This window comes from Thunnus maccoyii, chromosome 12, assembly GCF_910596095.1.
Source record: "Thunnus maccoyii chromosome 12, fThuMac1.1, whole genome shotgun sequence".
Lineage (NCBI taxonomy): Eukaryota > Metazoa > Chordata > Actinopteri > Scombriformes > Scombridae > Thunnus > Thunnus maccoyii.
Genome location: NC_056544.1, coordinates 9,049,688 through 9,071,524, shown reverse-complemented (window position 1 = coordinate 9,071,524; position 21,837 = coordinate 9,049,688). Strand labels below are relative to the sequence as shown.

At 40.2% G+C, this 21,837-nt stretch overlaps 2 protein-coding genes across 2 annotated transcripts; both read left to right on the top strand.

Annotated features, from left to right (window-relative positions):
* Positions 1–728: 728 nt before the first annotated feature.
* angptl1b (angiopoietin-like 1b) lies at positions 729–10,954 on the top strand. Its single transcript, XM_042429018.1, has 5 exons — positions 729–988; positions 4,368–5,206; positions 6,712–6,905; positions 8,029–8,299; positions 9,106–10,954. The coding sequence occupies exons 2-5, from the start codon at positions 4,405–4,407 to the stop codon at positions 9,291–9,293; spliced, it is 1,455 nt and encodes a 484-aa protein (XP_042284952.1). The 5' UTR covers positions 729–988; positions 4,368–4,404; the 3' UTR covers positions 9,294–10,954.
* Positions 10,955–16,145: 5,191 nt separating this feature from the next.
* On the top strand, positions 16,146–21,557 carry tada1 (transcriptional adaptor 1). Its single transcript, XM_042429424.1, has 8 exons — positions 16,146–16,258; positions 16,787–16,878; positions 16,986–17,051; positions 17,513–17,607; positions 17,794–18,006; positions 18,948–19,099; positions 19,211–19,367; positions 20,179–21,557. Exons 1-8 carry the CDS (start codon positions 16,176–16,178, stop codon positions 20,329–20,331), a joined length of 1,011 nt encoding a protein of 336 aa, XP_042285358.1. The 5' UTR covers positions 16,146–16,175; the 3' UTR covers positions 20,332–21,557.
* Positions 21,558–21,837: the final 280 nt, after the last annotated feature.

Sequence of the window (21,837 nt, the reverse complement as noted above, 5' to 3'; positions counted from 1 at the left end):
CTGTCCTCCCACATGGTGAAGTATGTCTCCCCACGCAGAGAATCCCCATGTATCAAAGCTTGTGCTTCCTCCTCATTTCAAAACATTTAGCTCAGGGGCGTTCTTTTTGTCTGCATATTGCATAAGCCCTCTGTATATTGTCCTCACAACCATATAAACACAGCTGCCAATAGCTCTTAGATTGCCACAAGACACACACACACACACACACACACACAGACACGCACACATCCCATATACGGAGAAAACACAAGAGGAACGCTCACATTCAAAACAGACCTCCCATTGTAATCCTAAAGCTACCGGATCGCCAGAATCACTCAGTCATTAGATTAGTGCTGATAGGAAACAGCTTTGTGTGGAGGAGTAGTTAGACTATGAGAAATAGTAGATATATGAATGAAGCTGACAGAAGAGTGTATGTGTTTCTTTGTGCGTGACAGAGAAAGAGAGTTTATGAGCATGTCAAACCTCCACAAACCTGACAAGACAAATTTTCATGTGTGGGAGAAAAACTAACTTTGTAAACACATCCCTATGAGAATGAAATGATGACAGCAAGACTGATTTTGAGTGTGAGAGTCTTCACCACTCTCTGACTCCCAGCCAGTCTGATTCATCACTTACTTTTTCAATTGTGGCGAAACCTTATATTAGGAGGAGTCTTTCGTTTCTTCTTAAACTTTACATGACATCAGAGGAGGAAGGCAGGGCCAAGCCTTCCTCTTCTCAAACTACAGAGAAAATCACACCATCAGCCTCCCTCTTTCCGTATATGGACCACCCTCTACTGTTCTCCTAGTGGACGGTGTTTGCTTGTGCCTCAGCTGTATGCAGGCCTTCATTCTCAATGAGAGCAAAGACAGAGGGAGACTGAGAGTGAGGTGAGGAGAATGGAGAGCATGAAACTTCATAGAAAACACATCTGAGATACCAACCTGGCTGCTACCTGCACCTCCTGGACCACTGACTGAACTCACTGACGAAGGTAAGACTCTTATTTTTAAATTTATGCTAATTTGTGAAATCAATATGACATTTGTATGTTGTTTTATCCTCTCTGAAAAAGTATTCAAATTGCTTAAACCTCCCTAAATGTTCCCAGTCACTAGTATTTACTGACAAAAGTTAAGGTAATATAGAACAATTAAGTTAGATTGAAAGTTTAGATGGAAGGACGGTTCACTAGACATTCATGCCTGTTCAAAAATATCTGAATGACTGTAAAACACTTTAATTGAAGTATAAATACTGTTATATTTGTTTTTAAATTCCATATTCATATCTGGCATAATGCCCCCTGATCATATTCACCATCTACAAATGCATCATGTCATCCCCTCAGCAGACAGATCTAATCAGTGGCACCATCAGAATAACTTGTGGGCTAATTGGCAAAATCCTAAAAATCTGCTGACTCAGAGCAAAAGCCACAACAAAGTTAGGCTGGAAAAAGAGGATTTTCTGATTTGAAATATATATTTAGGCTGTATGTTGAAATAAAGTTGGAATGAAATTAGGGAAAACCACTTGAAGGTAAAAGAAAATCTTTTAATTGAGAAGCTTAGCAGCAGACAGTCAGAGCTCAGTGGTACCACTTAGAGTCAGTGGGCCGATTGGCAGCGTCCTGCTGTTCCCCTGAGCTGGGAAAACCAGCCACCGCAAAGTTTGACCTGTCTGGTTGCAAACATTGCATTAATATGAATGAGGTGACTGAATCTGGTCAGGTCTGGCTCTGGAGAGAGCATGGGGAGGAGAAAATTCCCTTTTAATAAGTCAACAGAAAAAATTGGCTGCTGTGGCTGACTTGATGAAGACCAGCAGGGTGTGAACGACAGAGAGAAACCTGGTGGTAAAGAGTGGCGATGAGATTCACAGCCCTGGCTGAGGAGCCTCTGTGTAAACACTGTCACTCCTGTCAGCTTGTGAGATTCATATTGTGGGGTTGGAGACGTGCAGACGGGCCAATTGCTTAGACCGAGCTATTGAAGGGGATGACCTATGATTACGGAAAGACAGGAAAAAGTACTTTCTGGGTAATAATAACTGACTGACAGTGCCAAGGTGTTTCTGAGTTCTGACACATGGCCTGTTTTCCTTAAAATGCCTTCTCCTTTGCCCTGACATGGTTTATAATCCATGATAAAACAAACTGTAGCAACTGTGTTCCATATGTTACAGCTACAACACATGTTTCCGGTCAGTTTTAGAAACTTGCTGCTGAACTTTTAAGCCAACCACAGTTATTGAAAATTAATGTTGGCTTAGACACTTTCTTTCTGTTAATAAATCTTTGAGCTTTTTGCAAACACCAAAACTTGATATTATAAATTTCCCCTGAGGTAAGCGTGTTTTTTCCTTTGACAATGATAAAAGAGTATTATTCTGCCTCAGCAGCAGTTTGAGCTTAGGTAATGCTCTGGGATCTGTCCCATTAACTGTGGTTAGGACTCTTCAGTGCAACTAAACATCAAGAACAAACCACAGAAATCATTCAAAGCCCCTGCTGTCTCTGTTTTGGACTCACTTTATTCTGCTTCTTTGGCATCTGTTAAAATCCTCAGTGGATTTGTTTTGATGAGCTCCGATATGAAGTGGGTCATATTGTGTACCCGTCTGAAGTGTTAGATGAAGGTTACTTAACTTCCTTGGCCATATCCACTAGACTGCCTTCTGGTTGGATTTGGCTCATCTGCCAAAATCAGCCTGAAGTTGGCTCACCATTAGCTCCACTTCCAGAGCCAAGCCTAGCTATTGAATATGGAAGGAGGGAGCTTTCACTTAGCATGTATTTTCAAACGTCACCCTCCCCTGCTCTTTTCGTTGTGCTGTCAAAACCAATAAGATCAAAACACAAGCTTTCCTTCCAAAAATAGACTCTAGAAAACATTACTCATAAATCAGGGATTCCTGCTCCCCCTGCTGCCTCTAAAACACACCAATATCTTTTATTTCTCACCAAATTCAGATTTATCTATTTGCACCAGCCAGGGAGACATGGGATAAGTTAAAATGAATCAATAAGGCCCAATGACAACCACCTGCTGACTACTTCCATTTTGCACATTATACAACTCATGAATCCGTTAGAGACTGGCAGTGGATGCTATCCTGTTCGTTGCACATTTAATTTTCCTTTTCAGTCAAATCTTTTGAGTCTCAGATATTTTCAACATGGAAATTCTCCACACAAGCCAGTGCAGGTACACTGAAAGGCTATCGGGGAAGTTCATAGAAGGTCTAAGCCAGGAGATCTCCAAAAATATGAAAAACAGATCCCAGCACTTGCACACACCCAGACACCTGATACAGATGTGGTAAGGGCCTTAATGAAAGAGAAGCCATGAGGGAATGTATCGAAAATATGAGTAACGATAGCAGATTTGTGGTGGGTGGGTGGCACTGCTCTTACTCCACCAAAAGTGAACCAGAAGTGATTTTGATGTGTGAAACCAGCTGTGCCTGTACCACAGTCTGCTAGTTTTCATTTTACATTTTAATGATCACTTACTGCATAATTAAGCAGGACTCTTATGTTCAGTCTGAACTGGAAGCCTTCCTCTGTATCATGCCAAGAGATGATCTTTGAATATTTAAGCTTTGCAGGCAAACTGGTTATATTGGATTATATTGGATTAGAGGAGAAAAGAAAACATCTGCATAACAGTTTAGTCTTCTGGTAGTGTGCCTGGTAGGAAATTACAAAAAAGTACAAGATGAGTCACAACAAAACCTCTTTGACCTTGACCCAAATTAAAAGATATGTGGAGCATCTATATTTTTTTTGCGTTGACAAATCTAATGAAAAGATCAAAACCATCAATGACTTGACCGTGCTAACAAGTATTGTCTGTGCCAAAGCCTGATATAGTTTATTCCTCTGTGATATAGCCATCCGTTGTTGTCCAAAAAAACATTAAAAACACATCAGTGAGCCATACCATTGTACCGGGTGACATATTCCCTAATTACGATAAACATGGGCACTATACTTGATCGTAGTTCCTCCTCTAGTGCTGTTATGCTCCTAGAGAACCAATGTATATCAAGCAACGCCTGGAAAGAGTCCCCCCAAAATGCACTATTTACTCCTTTTTGAGCGGACTTTGCTAAAAACTACAATGCCTTGCCATTCTAAGAAGCTACAACATTTTTTATGAAAATGAAACTTTGGCTTTATGAACCGTTTTTAAAGAATTACGTCTTCAGAAGGAACCAGTTGGCTTTGGGCTGAGTGCAACAGACGGCCTAACACATTGTTGATTTTGGCTTTTTCATGGAATTTCTTGACAATAAGAAAAATATACCAACACCAGTCTTATTCTTTCCATAAAACAGTCTGCACTTCTCTTTCTTTTTTTTTATAGATCTCTAGCTTGTTTGGTGATAAATCGAGGGGGAACCATGGGACCTGGAAAGTGGAGCCTATTTATTCTGTTTGGTTTGTCCCTCTGGAGCAACAGCCAAGCCCTCAGTAAGAACCCTATCCTCTCCCGGATACGAAGGGCTCCAGAGGCCAATGGGGAAAACAAGAAGTGCTCCTACACCTTCCTGGTCCCCGAGCAGAAGATCACAGGCCCCATCTGTGCAGCCCGGGGTTATGCAACTGATAAGGACAGAGTGACGCGCCTTGATGTGGCTGCGGTGCGTGACCTTCTGTCAAAGCAACGTCGGGAGATGGAGACTTTGAAGCTGGTGGTGGATGTGGATGGCAACTTGGTGAACGAGATGAAGCTGTTGAGGAAAGAGAGCAGGAACATGAACTCCAGAGTGACCCAGCTCTACATGCAGCTGCTGCATGAAATCATCAGGAAGAGGGACAACTCACTGGAGTTGGCGCAGTTGGAGACACGCATCCTTAACGCTACCACTGAGTCATTGCGTCTAGCCTCCCGGTACAGGGAACTGGAGGCCAAATACTCTGCCCTGTCTGCAGTGGTGAACAACCAGTCAGTGCTGATTGGAGCCCTGGAAGAGCGTTGTATGCAGGTATACAGTCGCAGGCATGAGCAGCCACCTATGGGTCCTCCAATGGTGCAGGTGGTGCCTGAAAATATTCCTGTTAATGTGCCACGTTTCACAAATGAGATCCAAAGGGACAATACTAGAGGATTTGCCCGGGAAAGGGGCTCTCGCTCTGGGCCTTCACCCACAAGTGGCACCCTGGAAGTCCAGAAACCTCCTCAGAGGAACTTCAGTGCTGAAGGTGAGTGAGTGACATCCATTTATCCATCCACAAATCCATCCATGATTCATACATACTGAACATTTTCACTGATTTATTCATTCATCCAGGCACCAAAATCCAAAACAGTCATGGTAAAATGTAGAGCAGTCATGACTTTGCATGCCAACCATAATAAAATAATATTCCCTGACTCTGGATACAGCTGCAGGTGGGCCCGTGGCCTTGTTTTCAAAGGTTAAAGATTTGCAAATTCAGCTGGAGCTCCATTCCCTGCTCAACAGAAAGAGCTCAAACTAGGATGGAAATAAAAATGTTGTAACGTCTGAACCAAGACTGGGGACTTAAAGCAAAGCAAAGAAAGACCTAACCAGTGGGATTTCGCTCATCAACAGAAATTCCTGACACATTTTGATTGTCCTTGCCCAAGAATAATAAAGTGTGTAGGATTTCAGTGCAGCTGTATATGAAAATAGTCCTTTACAAGACTGTTCCATTGCATGTCAGACATAGACAAAACCCAGGCTGGTGTGATAGACTCCTGCAAACCACAAAGTAGAGGCACTTCTGGTACACTTCATAAAATGAATGGACTATACCTTTATATTATTATTATGTCATTAGCTGGGATGAGGTTACTCTACCATTAAATAAACTCACTGCACATGTGCTTGTAATTAAAAATCTTGTTATTACGATTACCTTGACAAAAAGCAGACATTCCCAACTTATAAAGTGGGTTAACAATATATCTATTTTGGATTTTTGACCTCAAATAAAGGCAAGTAATTATTAAAGTGACTTAATTAGCCCCATGCTACTCTTTGTTGTACTCTGTTCTGTGAGGACAGAATAAATAAATGTATCTTTGTAGACCTAGATAAATGTGTTATTACTCCATCTGCTTTTGTGATTTAGATTTTCCTATGTACCCCTCTGTCAGACATTTACTTCAACGTTTCATCATCATGTAAAGTCATGGCACTCATGTTGCATCTCCGTGCTTTGGCAACAAAAGTGTTTCAAATTGCTGTACAAAGCAAAAACGCAGTAGCTACACATTTGGTCAAAATTGAATTAAGACCAGAATCTGACTATTTGACATCTGTTTCACTGTATGCAAATTTATACCACAGAAATGTGCAATTTTCTATTCAAAAAAAAAAATTCAGGAACTACAAAACTGTTGTAAAAACCAAACCGAACAGTATCTGATTTTATTTGACAATAATAAAAGGCTTTATAAGGGTTTACAACTTATATAGCTGTTACACACTGTAACTAAGTAGCCTTCAAACTTTAAGCCTTTTTTACCTTCAACTTTAAACCTTTTTAAAACTTTTTCTCAACTTCACAGTTTCTGTGGTTACTGCTGTCTGCCTTATGCACAGAAAGCAATAGGTATTTACAGAAGTACTTTACCCTGGTCTGATGATTTTTATCTTCACATACTTTACTGTTTTCCCCCTCTCTGGTCACAGTCTGTCTTAAAGTCTGTCTCTGTCTCTTATCATTCTTTCCTTCAGGCCCATTCAGAGATTGCCTCGATGCCCAGGAAGCCGGCCACACCACCAGCGGCATGTACCTGATCAGACCAGACGAGACAGAGAGGCCAGTGCAGGTCTGGTGTGAACAGGATATAGACAACGGGGGCTGGGCTGTTATCCAGAGCAGGAGAGACGGATCGGTTAACTTCTTCAGGAACTGGGATAACTACAAGGTGATGACAATGACACTTCCCCTGCCCTGTCTATCTATATTTCTCTCTCTCCTCCCCTCTGTCTCAACCTCAGAATATTTGGCTCATCCAGAGATAACAGTGGTGCCGTTATATGACCCATCTACAGGAACCATCTGGGGTCTTTGGGACTATTTCCTGGGCCAGAATCCTTATGTTTTCACTTACTGTAAAATATAACGCCCTGTCAGCAGCACTATTTGTCCGAGGTCATTTAGTTTGAGATTCCCATTATGAAACATTAGATGGCCCACTAGGAAGGTATGTTCCACAGCTCAATCTGCAGACGTTTCTTTCCAAAACCGCTACTAGTGTGGTGCCTTCCTGGACGGCTGGCTGGTTGGCTTACTGCACAACACCATATAGGCCCTCTCATCAAAGCTCTGTGAGAATGAGATGGAGTATATCACTGCTGGCAGCCTTGGCGATTCAGTGTTCCATTCAGCCCCGCCAGTCTTGTGCATGAGTAACTGGAAGCTAAATTGCTCTCTTCAACATTGATTTGCCTCTGCGCTCTCCCACAAAGCCACCACATATACACACACACACACACACACAGCACCAGAGAAGAGGCCCCGGACTGAAACCCTACATCATTCATCATCTGCTGGCTCACCCAGCTAATCCACAATCACAAACCTCAACCTTCTCTACCAAGTGAAGTGTTCTGGAGGCACGCGGCCAGACGTAGATTGCTCGCGGTTATTTGACACAAGCGCCCAGGCCAGTTTCACCATTAGCTGTGCTCCAAGAGATCTTGGATTTGGGGTTTGAGCGATGAACCAGCATTCTGAAGATTGATGCTTATTTTCCAGCATAAATACTACAACATGTCTTTTTTTAAGGAATTTCAAAGACAGGGTGGCATTCCTTTTCCACAGTGCCTTTTGAAGTTTGTCTTAACTACAGAACCATGAGCAAAATGTCATCAAAAAGAAAATCCTCATTTGTTCCCTTACAATCCCACTGCCTCTTCCACAAGAGGGTTTTATGTTCCTGAACAATTCTCATGTTTCTAAACTCCTCGGGCTACCACATAACAAACAACGCTCATTATTTACTGCAATCCTTCTGTAACCTTCCTTTTAATCTTCTTGTGACTCAGAGCGGCTTTGGCAACATAGATGGGGAGTACTGGCTCGGTCTTGAAGGCATATACAACCTGGGAAGGCAGGGGGACAACAAGCTACTGGTGGAGCTGGAGGACTGGATGGGCAAGAAGGTGTATGCTCAGTACAGCAGCTTCCACCTGGAGCCGGAGAGCGAAGGTTACCGCCTGCGGTTGGGCATCTACCAGGGCAACGCTGGGGACTCCCTCAGCAGCAACAATGGCAAACAGTTCACTACTCTGGATCGAGACAAGGATGCCTTCTCAGGTAGATGAAATGGGGGTTTCTAGTACACTCTGGTAGCATACAGTCTCCTTTGAAGTGCATCATGATATTTTCTTGAATTTTCAAGTGTCTCCTTTAATATTGTGCTTAGCACTGTAAAAGATTAGTCAATTTATTGATAAGTCGATTGACAGAATATTAATCGTGAACTGTGCTGATACTCAATGGTTTAGGTAAATTCTCCAACATAAATGGCTAAACATTATCTGGTTCCAGCCTCTCCAAATGTGTAGGTTTGCAGTTTTTCTTGTTTGTATCATTGTAAATTGAATATCTTTGGGTTTTGGATTGCTGGTCAAGACAAAACACACAATTTGATGATACCACCCACAGCTCTGGGAAATTGTGATGGATATTTTCTTAGTTTTTATAGATTAAGCAATTACCAGGAACCTTAAAGGTATTACCTGGTAATATTTAAAATTTAGACTTGTTCCAAGGCTCTGAATAGTTGCCATTATCTTTTCAAGCAGATTTTTTCACCAATTGAAATGTATGGACACATGACTCTCTACTGATTGGTTGGGGCAAAAATTAACACCTCCCAAGGAGAACACAGATAACATGAACCTAATGTCAGACTGAATAATGTAGTAAAATGAAATCACAAATCTGTCTGATTATCAGGCCACCAAGAACTTCCACTTAGAATAAGTTCTAGCTTGAAAGGCATCATAGAAAGAACTGATTCTCTTGAAAAATTCTGTCAATATGCACTTCAATGAAAAACACACCCTTCCTGTACTTCAGAGTCCAGATCATCACTCTTTCTCCTCCCCCCACAACAGGTAACTGTGCCCATTTCCATAAAGGAGGCTGGTGGTACAATGCTTGCGGCCAATCCAATCTTAACGGTGTCTGGTACACCGGAGGCGTCTACAGAAGCAAATTCCAAGATGGGATCTTCTGGGCCGACTACGGCGGAGGCTTCTACTCCATGAAGGGTGTCCGCATGATGATCAGGCCCATAGACTGAGGAGATACTGTAAACCAGCCTGGTGCAGGGGCAGCTGTGGAGGCCAGGGCACACTTGAACCTGACTCTAAATTGTGACTGTATATGTCATCAGCAATTGGTTGATCCTAGCTAAAAGAACTACACCAATGGAGATTACCAACCATCAGTTGTGACTTGAATTGCCTCCTGTAACCAACATGGACTCTTTACTGTATATCACAATAGATGCATAAATAGAGGGATTTAGAGGACATGACTATTTATAAGCCATACAGCTCCTTTAACCACCAAATGTATATGATGGTGAAGGGATATTAAGAACTGCCGGTGCAGATATTTTACAGCTAGATAATGCAAGCTGTCTGTATGATTAAGAAACCACAGTGTTTTCCTCATTACTCGGTCACCCCATGGAGAGGAGGCGCCATGTCCTAACAGAATTTCATCTGTATTGATTTCATTCATAAGCTTTAGCGTCACAGAATCTAAATGCAGCTCTTCCTACCTCGCCAAGAAAAACGTCTTGGGGAAACACTCATACATGGTATTTAACTTGTGCTAAGTTGCTGGAAACTACATTTTGTTAATACCTATATAGATTTATTTAGACTCTGTATCCACCTCTAGATCTGAAAAGACCAACACCTTAAGATGTTGGAGAAAGGAAGGTGGTTTAAAATGTTTTATTGTACGTCTGATTACACAAAAATGGTGCTGATTTTAGTTTTTCTCTCTACACTTAAAATGACCTTTATGCTGTATGTTAAATTACTTTGTCCAAATGCAGATGACCAGAAATGATAATTTATGTGTACAATTAACTTATCATAACAGTGAAAAGGGCCAGGTGTCCTGAGGGAACAGTAAATGATCCCACAGAAAATAGAACTAATTTCCTCCACTGCATTTATGACAATCATTCTCAAAGTGTGCACATATGGAAATTGCTGTTGTATGTTTTTCTCATTCGGCTGTTGATTAAATTTCAGTATGACTCCGGGAAAAACAAAGCATTGTTGAAAGAGAAAAAAGATGGAATTACCTTTTGTTTTGAGTGGTTTTTGAGCACGAAAAATATGCCGACCAAGCGTGCTGAGAATTATAGGCACTGGGACAGACAACGAGAAACACATTGCTAAAAGCCAGACAGGATGAAGAGAGAAAAAGAGGAGAGGGGAGGGGATGAACTGGGATGGAATTGGTCCAAATTTCCAAGTTATTTTTCCCCCCTCTTCCTTTTAAATACAGAGAAATTTACATTCTTTCCACACAAAAGTGCTTGAACTGTATGTTTTCTTAAAAGTATCTTTCATTGACAAAGTCATGGGTCCCTGCACTCTGTAATCACCGGTATGGAAGGAAAGTTGCATCCTTTTGGGGAAACCATCCCAGAGGAGGGGCAGTGGGTTTGAACTGGTGGGTTTGCTTTGAACAACAGCACTGCATCCACAGCACATGAAAGAAAAACAGCCTTTGGTCTCCAAGCTGAAAATAGACCCTTGTTTTGCACTGTTTTTCTTATTTACCACAATGGCCCTCACACCCATCTCTTTAACAAACTTTTATGAAGCAAAAAAAGCACAAAGCAGGGTCAAACCCAGCAGGACATGAAAACATGTTTATGGACATGTAAAAAAGCAATGTCTTATAAAAATGGCATTATAATGTTAAAATTAAATTGCAATAAAAGCTGAAACAGATGAGTCATGATATTTTGCAGAACAACATTGCACAACTAACATTCAATAAATGGAGAACATTTAGGGTCACTTCAGGGGATATTCTTATTCACTGGGAAACAAAAGAGCTCCTTCTCTGTGCCATGCTACTTCATACTGTTAACCAAATCACAATTAAGGCATGACTTGCTAGTTTTTAGTATTTGTTGAGATTACATGCACATTCCAAGCTTATCTTGTGGGTGTAAGTCATGCATATAAAATGTTGTTTGTCTATGGCTGATTACAGTATCTGGCTAACCCAGATACCGTAAGTATTATGGGATGGACAAACCTTAACAATTTCCACTGAAATTCTGAAGAATATTTGCCTTTAATGGTATTTAATGGTAGTTTTCTTAAATGTGCATGGCTTTGTGCGCCTTGTGCTGGCATGAACAAGTCGGAAAAAGACAGATGAATACATCACAGAGACATGTCATTTCAAGTGGTAACATTTCTGTGGAAGATTGGGTAAGAGCAAGTCAACAATTTAAGTCTGACTCACAACTTGCACTAAATTACTTGTTTTTTTGTCACATCATAGTCATCAAATATCTGTTTTCTGAGGGTAATAGGCCTACTTAAACGTTGTATGTCTATGTCATTTTAGAATTTAAAAGAATGGGTTGACATTTTGGGAAATGCTGTACGCATATTTGCTTTTATGCAGAGATTTAGATGAGAACATCAATACCATTCTTGTGTCTAAAAGAGGAAGATACCCTGTGCACAGCAGTGCCTCTCAGGGCAAATTACAGAAAGTCAAAAAAGTATTCCAGCGCACACCCTAGGTATCCTAGGTCTATCCTTGTATCCTGCTGTGCGCTGGAATACTTTTTTGACTTACCATTCTTGTGTCTGTTCACATAAAGTTAGAGCCAGCTGGCAGTTTTAGCTTAGAAGAAAGAATGGAAAAGGGGGAAACAACTAGCCTTGCTCGGTAACAATATCTGCTCACTCATACTAATTAAAAACTATGTCAGTGTGTCTTGTTTGCTCCCTACAAAAACTGAAATATAAAACCATTTTTTTGTGGAGTTTCATGCTGCAATTATTTCTTGGCCAAGAAATAATTCCACTTGTAACTCCCCATAAAATGACAACTTGTCATTTTCACACTTTTAACGGATTAAAAAAAAGCCAGTTTTAACATGTTTATTTGTGGGCTTCAGAGGTGCTGGTATGCAGATTTTTAAACTTTGAACAGAGCCAGCTAGCTGTTTCGACCTGCTGCCAGTCTCTCTAAAGTAAGCAAACTGCCCGCTGGCTCCATAGCTTCAGAAAGCGAATAAGAATGTTTCCTAAAATGTCAAACTGTGCCACCTGACTGTGTACTGTGCACAAATCCAATCGAAGAGTGCGTATAGCTGTGTCCCATCCACCACCGACCATTTTATTAAGATGTACAAGGTCAAGAGCTCAGACACTATCTTCCAAGAATTTTATTGAACAGCTGCCACCTGAGCACAGTTGTTCTTTCATATCAACACTGTGTGATGCCAGACTGCCAGTGTGGGATGCACCACAGGAGCTGTAACTGGAGTCTTCCAATAACTCTGCCCACCACACACTGAACCCTCACATTTTAAACTGCCTCATGGGGTTATGGAAATGCATGATTAGCCCACAAAAACCAAAATCCTGCGCAGTCAGAAGTTGGAACAGAGAAGGTGACATCCTTGGCTCTGGTGAGGGGACCACACTCGGGCCTGTACAAACTCGACTACCTGGTCAGCAAACTGGGGATGGCCGAGCGCTGGTGCCGTGTGGTCCTCTGGAGGTTTTAGAGGTGAAAGCCCTCTTTGTCAGTGAGTGAAGCTTCGCTGTCTACGAACTTGACCACCAAAATGGCACCAGGCTCGGAAGATTTCTGGAAGAAGCTAACCCTACAGCTCGCTGCTGTTTGCTGAAAGACATCTGCTGTTGAGGGGAATGTCCGTGAGAGTGACTCATTAGCCCACAAAAGCTCAGTTAGTGTCAACCAGCAAATCAACAGACAGGATGTAGAGCTGTTTTCTTTCAAAATAACCACCATGACTAATTTTTGCCTTTACTGAGACAGTTAAACAACTCCAAAACTAAGTCTTTTCCTAAGTGCCCTTTTGATTTAAAACTTAACAGACACTTGTTTGAGATGGATGATCACTTGGAGGGATCTGGGAAAGCTCAGTTAGTTGCAGACAGCTGCAGTTTCCACTCTCCCGTATTAGAGTGGTCTAACATGGACAGAAGAATGATACTTCATTTAGCTGCGAAGCACAAAAGCCAGTGCTGAGATTGTGAAAATGAGATTTATTTTAATGGGGTCTTTTTGATTGTAGAAAGAAGTCAATCTAAGCACAGAATGCAACCCAGAGATAATAAACAAAGGAACACTTGAGACATGAGAAGTGTGCTCCTTGAGTTTCAGCTGCCTATTAGCAGACACATAGTCAGTTAAATATGTCTAATAGTAACCGAAAATTCAGATGGTTTTCATTGTTCATGTGGTTGTTATGACATGCTTGTTTATTCTAGACTCAAACCTTGAAACCTCTTATATGATCAAATCTATCTCCTTTGTGAAAAGCATGACCTCAGAACAGTGTGGAGTCAGCATTAGTCACTGAACTAGAGGACCCTCTAATAGCCTACAGTATGACTGTTAACCATCTGCGTGCTGGATATATGATTCTACTCATTGTGATGAATAGCGTGAGTCATGGAGGTCTGTTAAAGGCTTCACGACCGCCTGGGGAGACAGAGCCGAAGGACCGACTGCCCTGACTGCTCAACTGTTTTTACACCATAGTTAAAACAATGAAAAACAACGGGCCCCCCAGCCTAAACCTGCTCAAGAGAGGCATGAGCCAAAGAGCCACAGAGGGCAACAGAAGGAACCACAGAAATGTTTTGCATTCAGTTCAGTGGAGAGGGGGGAGAAAAAGGATTAACAGCAGTTTCTGCAGCACCAAGGCTGGACTTTTCTGTCAGCTGTTGGCAATAGATTTTACATGTATATAAGAATTAATATGTGACAAAGAAAACAGGACGTTGCATCAGTTTTATTGATTTGCAAGAGTAGAAATAAAAATGTGAAAATAATAATACAAGAAATGACACGACTTTAACAGAGGGAGAATGGTTATATAAATGAAAGTTTATGGGGTTTTGACAAAAGATATTCAGGACTTGATGTGTTCAGTTAAGCCTTGAGTCTACACTGGGGGACAGACAGGAAATAATCTGCTGTCAAACCTGGCTGTGCTTTAAATGTGATTATAACATTTTTCCACCAGTTATGACCCTAGATGGTAACTCTACTCTATAAACAGTTGATGTCAAAACAGGGAATACACTGTCTGGTCTCTTCAGGTTTTAGCTGCTCCATTTTAAAGTTGCTGCAGATATAAGTGATTTCTGCATGAGGCAGGAATTTCAGTGGCTAAAATGAAATGTGATACTTTTTCTTTTTTAATAACGACTGTCTCCAATTTTATTAGAACAACTTAGATTCTGGCAGCTGTCTTTGTATTGGAAGGTGGTTACTGAGATCATTAAAAGTAATACTTTTCTGGAGCTGGGGGATCAAACAAATCCCATTTAGATTAAATTTACTGAACAGTTTAAATCGATAGATCATTTAAAATCAACATAAATAATACATTTCTTGAGCTGGAAAGGGGGACAAATATTAAACCTTTACAGCTTTACTTTGTTGCGAAAAACTGGCAACACTGCTTTATGTCCATGCGATGACTTTTTAAGTTTTTTTTCCCAGTAACAGTTTTTGGCACCGATTAGACTTGCATAGCAGCAATGCTTGCTTATCATGCTATGCTAATCATTATAGACTTCACTGAGCCTGGGGTGCCATATCAGCTCATAACATGTTTTAAACAACACATGCTGAATCTTAAAAAATAATGAGCTACAAAACATGCAACCCTGCCTTCAAAACATATGCTAAGTGGTTTACAAAAGGCAGATAAATCCACTATGGCTTGGAAGGGCATTTATCATTGAGCTTTGCTGTTATGGATTACATATCATCTGCGAATGAATTATTTACTAAAATGCAGTTAATATAAGATAAGATAAGATAAGATAAACGTTTATTAATCCCCAGAGGGAAATTGAGGTGTCGTAGCAGCAACAGCAATGAGAATAAAACACAGGAGAGGTACAGGTAAGAGTCCAGATGCAAACCAAGATAATAAGACTAAAGAATAAAAATATAAATACTAGTTGCCTACATTTTGGGGTGAAATGTATCTGGAATTTGCTACTGTGACATGCAATGATAATGACAAAGTAAATCGTATTTCAAATGCCTTCTTATAAATGCAGTCTTCTTTTTTGCAGCTCTGTTGCATTAAGTTTACTGTGAGTTGACTGGGCTGGGCTCTCTAGGATTTAACTCATACCAGGATACCATCTAGTGGTGGAATGTTTTTTCTACCTACCACACCACTACTTCTGTTGCTGGTCTTCACTGTAAGGAGGCCGGACTGGGAAAAACAGGCTATGTTTGGAAGTAATTGTTTGTCATAGATGATAAGCACTTTTAGGCCTACCCCTGCCTGAAATCAATAAAATCATGAGCAGAGTAAATCACACACAAGTTCAGAAGTGCAGATGTCAATACTGTAACAAAATTAAAAAAACAAAAAACAAACCAAAACAAAATATACGCAATTTAGTTGTTTGATATAGTTGCCCAATGAATGTTCCTGAAATCTTGGTTTTGGAACTTGAATGCACCATTACTACTAATGTCTATCTGGGATTATTTTATTATTTTCACTCTGAGTCCAACTGAAATTAAAATGCATGTTTGTTAACAGATTAATATATATAAGCGTTGCATTGTGTTTTAGTTCTGTGAAGATTTGATCGAAATTATCTTTCAAGAGGAGGCAAATGGTTTGAATTTGCAGTATATTGCCATGGCAACAGCGCCCTCTACAACTATCTATTTACCTATCATTCTTTTTGTATATATTTTTTGCTGAATAAGTGATGTTTAAGTCATTTCCGATAAAGTATTTCATAACTTTACTTGCTGAGCAATATATTCATTGTCAAATAATTGCTTTCAATCATTTGTTTGTGAGCTTTACAATAAAGTTTATAGACAAAAAAAAAACGGAGAAAAGAACTTGGCATCGCCGTTTGATGACGTCATTGAAGGAGTTTATATGAACGCCATGGCAGCTCATGCTAGCGAGCTTGAGATTGCAAAGAAAAATTTAACTGATGCAATTGGAGATAATGTCAAGCAGTAAGTGAAATTGCTTTTATTCGTGTGTTTTCTGTTAGCGATGTTGATTTTCGATCCTATTTGTTATTTTGCCTGTGAAATACAAAGTGATTTAGCCATTAGCTAGCTGTGTGTAAATTAGCAGCTTGCTAACAGACGCTAATGTTTGCAGCGTCTCTAACAGTAACAGTTATCGATGAACCTGTGTCTTTGCAGGTATTCAGTGTGTATAATGTTCTCTGAGGAGGATGCGACACGAACGTGAAATATATTTCCTTTGTGTTGAATTTTATCAGCTTCACCTTCAACTTGAAAATATTTGAAAGTGAAGAGAAGAGAAAATAGAGGAAAATAAGGAGGAAAAAGTAGCTAAATGTGGAACTTGTTTTAAAGCGTCGATGTTGCAAGTCTACATTCTGGAGGAGATAATCATACGAGAAGTCTACATTATGAGTAACATGTCATAGGTTTATCAAAATGAATTTTGTAAATATTCCTTAAGTTATGTGTTGTATTGATGTTTGTTATCGTCTTTGTGTGTCCATGCAGTTACTGGGCAAACCTGAAATTATGGTTCAAACAGAAGATCAGCAAGGAGGAGTTTGACATTGAGGCACGACGTCTGTTGGCACAGGAGAATGGTTAGTAGGCAGGACATACTGCTACTTTATTCTTTTAGTGTTAAAAAACCAACTCTATCTGAAAAAAGTGTTGCTAATTCTGTATTTCTTACTTTCCCCTTCCATAGTGCATGTTCACAATGATTTCCTCCTGGCCATTCTCACACGCTGCCAGATCATCGTGTCCACACCAGGTAGGTTGTTGTTAATAGTTTAATTTCTCAGTCGAGTTTGTTTTGATGTTAGAGGTTTTCTGGACCAGTCTTTTGTAATTGTATTAGCGACAGGTGTATGGTACATAGAGTTATTGTTTTACGTATTGGATCAGTGTCATTTACATTGAGTTGTAATTTAATTAAGTGAGGGAATTTGGAAACTTTAAATTATTATCAGTAATAGATGTAAGTAAATTGTAATAACTAAAATTAACAAAAGACTACATATGAAATAGCCTGTGATTAAAAACTTCAATTTGAATTTGATAATTTAATGAAAATATTAATTACTAAAAAGAGAAAGTGTTGGTAATTTGTTGCTCAAGAGCTGAAAACATTTTTTTATTTATTACAATATTTAAATCTTGTTTTAAATGGCATCTGTTGATTTACATTTATTTGATGCATTTGGTGTTATGTGTTCTTTTTCTGTCCTCTAGAGGGCGCAGGGCCATTACAATGGCAAAGCGGCTCTGCTTCAAAGCCTGGCAAACCTAAAGGGAAGAAGAAATGTTCCTCTAGACAGAAATTTGATGTAAGTACTCATTCTCACATTCATCCCTGCACACCTGTCCATCTTCCAATGTTGAAAATCTCAAATAAGCTAACTGCCCAAATGATGGCTGGGTGTAAATGTTGTTAGGTTAGAGGCAAGTCTCGAGGTTGCTGGATTGGCAGCCTGTATCATCTGGATATTTGTATATCCTGTTTGGTTTTTCAGCATCGTTTCCAGCCTCAGAACCCTCTGAGTGCCGCCCAGCCGTTCAGCCCACGGGAGGTGGGAGGTGAGGAGGAGGAGCTGCGTCTCAGCGCCCACACTCTTCTGCTGCCCACGCGGGGCCAGCTGGAGGCTCGCATGATGGTGACAGCCTTTGAGCTGGGCCTGGATAACATCACAGAGGACGCCGTCGGTACCATGATCTATGCTGTTGAGGTGTGTAGTAACTGTCCACCAGGAGAGAAGGGGTGATTTTTGTATGAATGGTTGTCTGTGTTGGTTTTTCAGCATCGCTATGCAAGGTGTATGTTAAATAATTCAGTGGGTCACCAGTTGATGTCACCAACATTGATAAGTTTAATGAGTTTGTGTTGAGTATTGACTATATTTGAGGGGAAACAAATCATAAAATCTGCTTAAAATAAAACGACTGATAAAAAGAACTATTAACCCATAAGAACCCATGGTGACACAGGTATCACCAACCCTTTCAATGTTCTGGAAAATTCCTTATACAGCTTTATCCTTGATTTTAACTCATGAAGTCCCTAAGTGACATGTACTGAACATCCTGGTGCAGTCATGTGACAATGTGTGAATCACTTCCAAAATGGCAGTGTGCCTGGTCAGCAAATGTGACGGAACTAGATAATTTTAAAAAGCTTGTTTTTTGTTACTAAAGGTAGGTTTCAACCCATTTAACCATTCTGATGCTTTCATAAGACGTCCTGTATTACATTTAACTTGTTCTGACCACATTTCTTGAACAAATTGATATAAATTAGGGAAATATCGTTATGACATATATGTTACATTACAGATCTTTGACACTGAAGGTAGAATTTCCAAAAAAAATTCAGAAACGTGTTCCTTGTGGTCCATTTGGTCTGTTTTATATTCCCCATAATTTTCCTTTAAGGAGAAATGGGTCTGGGTTCTTATGGGTTAAATACAAACTCATTTAAATTTGAGAGAGTGGTGTTTATTATAAGATCATTTTAATTTTTCATTGACATTCTGTGTTTTAACATCCATGCAGAGGCTTAAATGAACAGAGAGATTTATTTTGTGCACTGCTAATTAAGTAGTGAGTATGACTGACAGCTGTGTTTACCCAGGAGACTGAACAAACCCTGACTTAGTCTGATTTATTTCAGCACCACTTGAAAGACGTCTTGACTGCTGTGATTTCCCGGAGGAAGGCGTACCGGTTACGAGATGGTCATTTCCCCTATGCCTTTGGCAGTGATGTCACACCACAGCCTTATCTTAAGAACAGCCTTGCCGCTTATCACAGTGTGACTGAATGGTAGGAACAACATTACAGCTGCTGTCAGCTAATGTTCTTTGTGCAGGTTTTATGTAGGAAAAGCAGTTCATGTAGACTGTATATGATGGTAATACTGAACATGTTTTTCAGTCCCCCTCCAAGTGCTTCTCTACCTGCTGGTCCACCACCCCAAGTGTCACCAGATGAAGCCGAGCAACAAGCTGTTCACTTATTGGCTTGTTCTGCCGACAGTCTTTGCGCGCCCCTCCCACCAATCAGCATGTTTGATCTCCTGGAGGCTTTACAGGTAAGACAAATTTGCTCATGTCAGTTCCTGGTCTTAGTACTTCCAACAAGTTTAGCGCTTAGTATATAACTATAAAATTATTTCTTGATATTCCTCAGCAGAAACAAAGTGAAAGTTGGGGGGGTTAGGTCAAGTTTATAAGAATGGTAATAACTCATGATTTCAATGTGCTGCGGTGGTCATGAACCAACTCTTAACAATGTCAAATTTGATGTCATTTTGTGCCCTATAATTGGTGCATGAATTGTTTTGAATCTCTATTGAAAGTATATAGTATTATACCCACATTACATCCAAAATTTGGTTGTGATTGGTGAATTCAGGCATAGTTTATTATGAAATAACCAAATCAGGAGACATTACTCTAAAATCATAAGCTTCATACATAGAAATTATGAAATATTACCTAATTATTCATTATTTAAAAAGCTTTAATTAATCAGTCAGTCAGTCAGCCCATTGGTTGTAAGTCATGACCTAGTACTTAATAGCTGGTCACAGAAAATAAAACTATTTATTCTTTGCTGTATAATACACATCACTGAGTGACATTCATTTTAACAGAAAATTCATTCATCAGCAGCAGTTTGTATTTAATCAGAATAAGTATGTAATTATGATGCTCCTTTTTTTTTTTTTATTGTCAGAATTTTCAAAATGTTTTCTTTGTTCATATCGGAGAATTTCACTTGGACCCTATAGTTGCTGATTGTTGCTGAATTTCTCCACATATTTAATTCTCGCCTGCCATCATTTAACCATCGGAGGTTCGTTTGATTTCATATATTTCTGAAACATTTGTCTGATACAGGTTCACCACGGTGTGATGCCCTCTCACACGATGTATGCCTTGAACATGGAGCGCATCCTGTCGCGGCTTTGGCACCCCAGCCATGAAGAGCTAGAGCAGGACCACGTACACCGACAGCGGCTCGCTGTGAAGGAGGGAGTGCTCGTCAGCTGAGAACCATCCACACAGAACTGTATATTGACTTTGGAAATCATCAGAAACCAAACACACAAATAATCCTCAAATGGAAATTGATTGGGTGGGGGGGAGGAGTGTCCAAAAAACTGAAAACCTTGTAATATGTGTAAAATCACATCCCTGTTGCACAGAGAGATAAAGGATAAGTGGAGCAAGATGAAACAAAACAGTTGGACAGTGGACACAGAGTGGGCCGTCATCTCCAGCCAGTAACTGGCAAATTATTGCTACTTTATTTTTGGCTGTTCCAGCAGCCGTTTTGGCAGTTGCCCAAGCATCACTTGGAACTTCAGTTCTAGAGTGAGAATATTATTTGATGGTCAAATATCGAAAGTGTTTAATTTCAGGAAATAAAATAGCAGTTATGAGTACTGGACAGAAAGGTAAGGCTCCTGTCCAGGTTGCACAGTGTTTAGGTGTGTGTGTGTGTGTGTAAGATGGAATATGTGCTGTTTAAAAAGCCTTATTTAATAGACAGGAACATGACCGAGTTCATTGTGTTCATGTTGTCAGATATGCCCACAAATCACCTCATGTGGTGATTGAAAAGGAAACATAACAGCCAGTATCTAATCACGTAGCAGTGTGTACTTGAACAGTGATAAAAACTAAACACAATGTACTACAAGGCAAAAAAACAGATTTAAACATTAAAGCAGGCCCCGCACATTACACATAGGTGTTTTTATTTAATCTGGCTGATTGATGTCATCACATGAGGTACCAATAAGAACGGTGAAGGCATAAATTGCCCCGCCCTTAACAGGTGTGATGGAGATGTTAATCAAAAACAGTCTGTACATGCCCACCCAGTCCTGAGAGATCCAATCAAGCAATAAGTGAGAACACCTGTGTGAGTGTGGAGGATCTTAAAAAACTACCAGACACAGCTGCATCCTGCATCTTACCCTTCTTGAACATATGTTGAAAGTATTCCTGTAATATTTGCTAGTTAAAGGTTTAAGGACAGTGAATATCCATCAGTGTTGGTGGTCCACACAATGTGTGTGTGTGTGTGGTTGTGTGTGTGTGTACAGATAACTTTTATGTCTCAGTGCACTTAAACATGTGTTGACCTTGTTTACGTGCAACATCTAGTTCAGGTTCAAATGTGTACAAATTTGTATCTTTTTCTACACGATTTTTGTTTGTATTACATACTGTAGCTCAGAAAATAAATAAAAACGCATCTTTTTGTATAAGTTGTTCACTGGTAAATGGTTGAGAATATTTCTTAACATCAAAATATTTTTTCTGTACCTCAACACACACCCCCCAAAGCGTGTAAACAGATCTGCTTCCGCTTCCATAGGTTTCTTCTAGGAATCACCAGCTGTAGTGGGAGGACGGTGATTCAGACGCACTCACAGCCGTCCCAGTGCGCACTGAGGACCTCTTGCCATATTTGGCTGCCTGCGGCTCACTTCCGACCCCTCGCCAACCAATGAGATGTCGTGTAGACTCGCCAACCATGGTGAACCA

Bases quoted from the DNA above. Each gene is read 5' to 3' on its own strand.
- tada1 (XM_042429424.1), top strand. From the start codon at position 16,176: ATGAACGCCATGGCAGCTCATGCTAGCGAGCTTGAGATTGCAAAGAAA. The intron at 19,100-19,210 runs GTAGGAACAACA...CATGTTTTTCAG, and splicing joins TATCACAGTGTGACTGAATG to TCCCCCTCCAAGTGCTTCTC. The intron at 19,368-20,178 runs GTAAGACAAATT...TGTCTGATACAG, and splicing joins ATCTCCTGGAGGCTTTACAG to GTTCACCACGGTGTGATGCC.
- angptl1b (XM_042429018.1), top strand. From the start codon at position 4,405: ATGGGACCTGGAAAGTGGAGCCTATTTATTCTGTTTGGTTTGTCCCTC. The intron at 6,906-8,028 runs GTGATGACAATG...CTTGTGACTCAG, and splicing joins GGAACTGGGATAACTACAAG to AGCGGCTTTGGCAACATAGA. The intron at 8,300-9,105 runs GTAGATGAAATG...CCCCCACAACAG, and splicing joins AGACAAGGATGCCTTCTCAG to GTAACTGTGCCCATTTCCAT.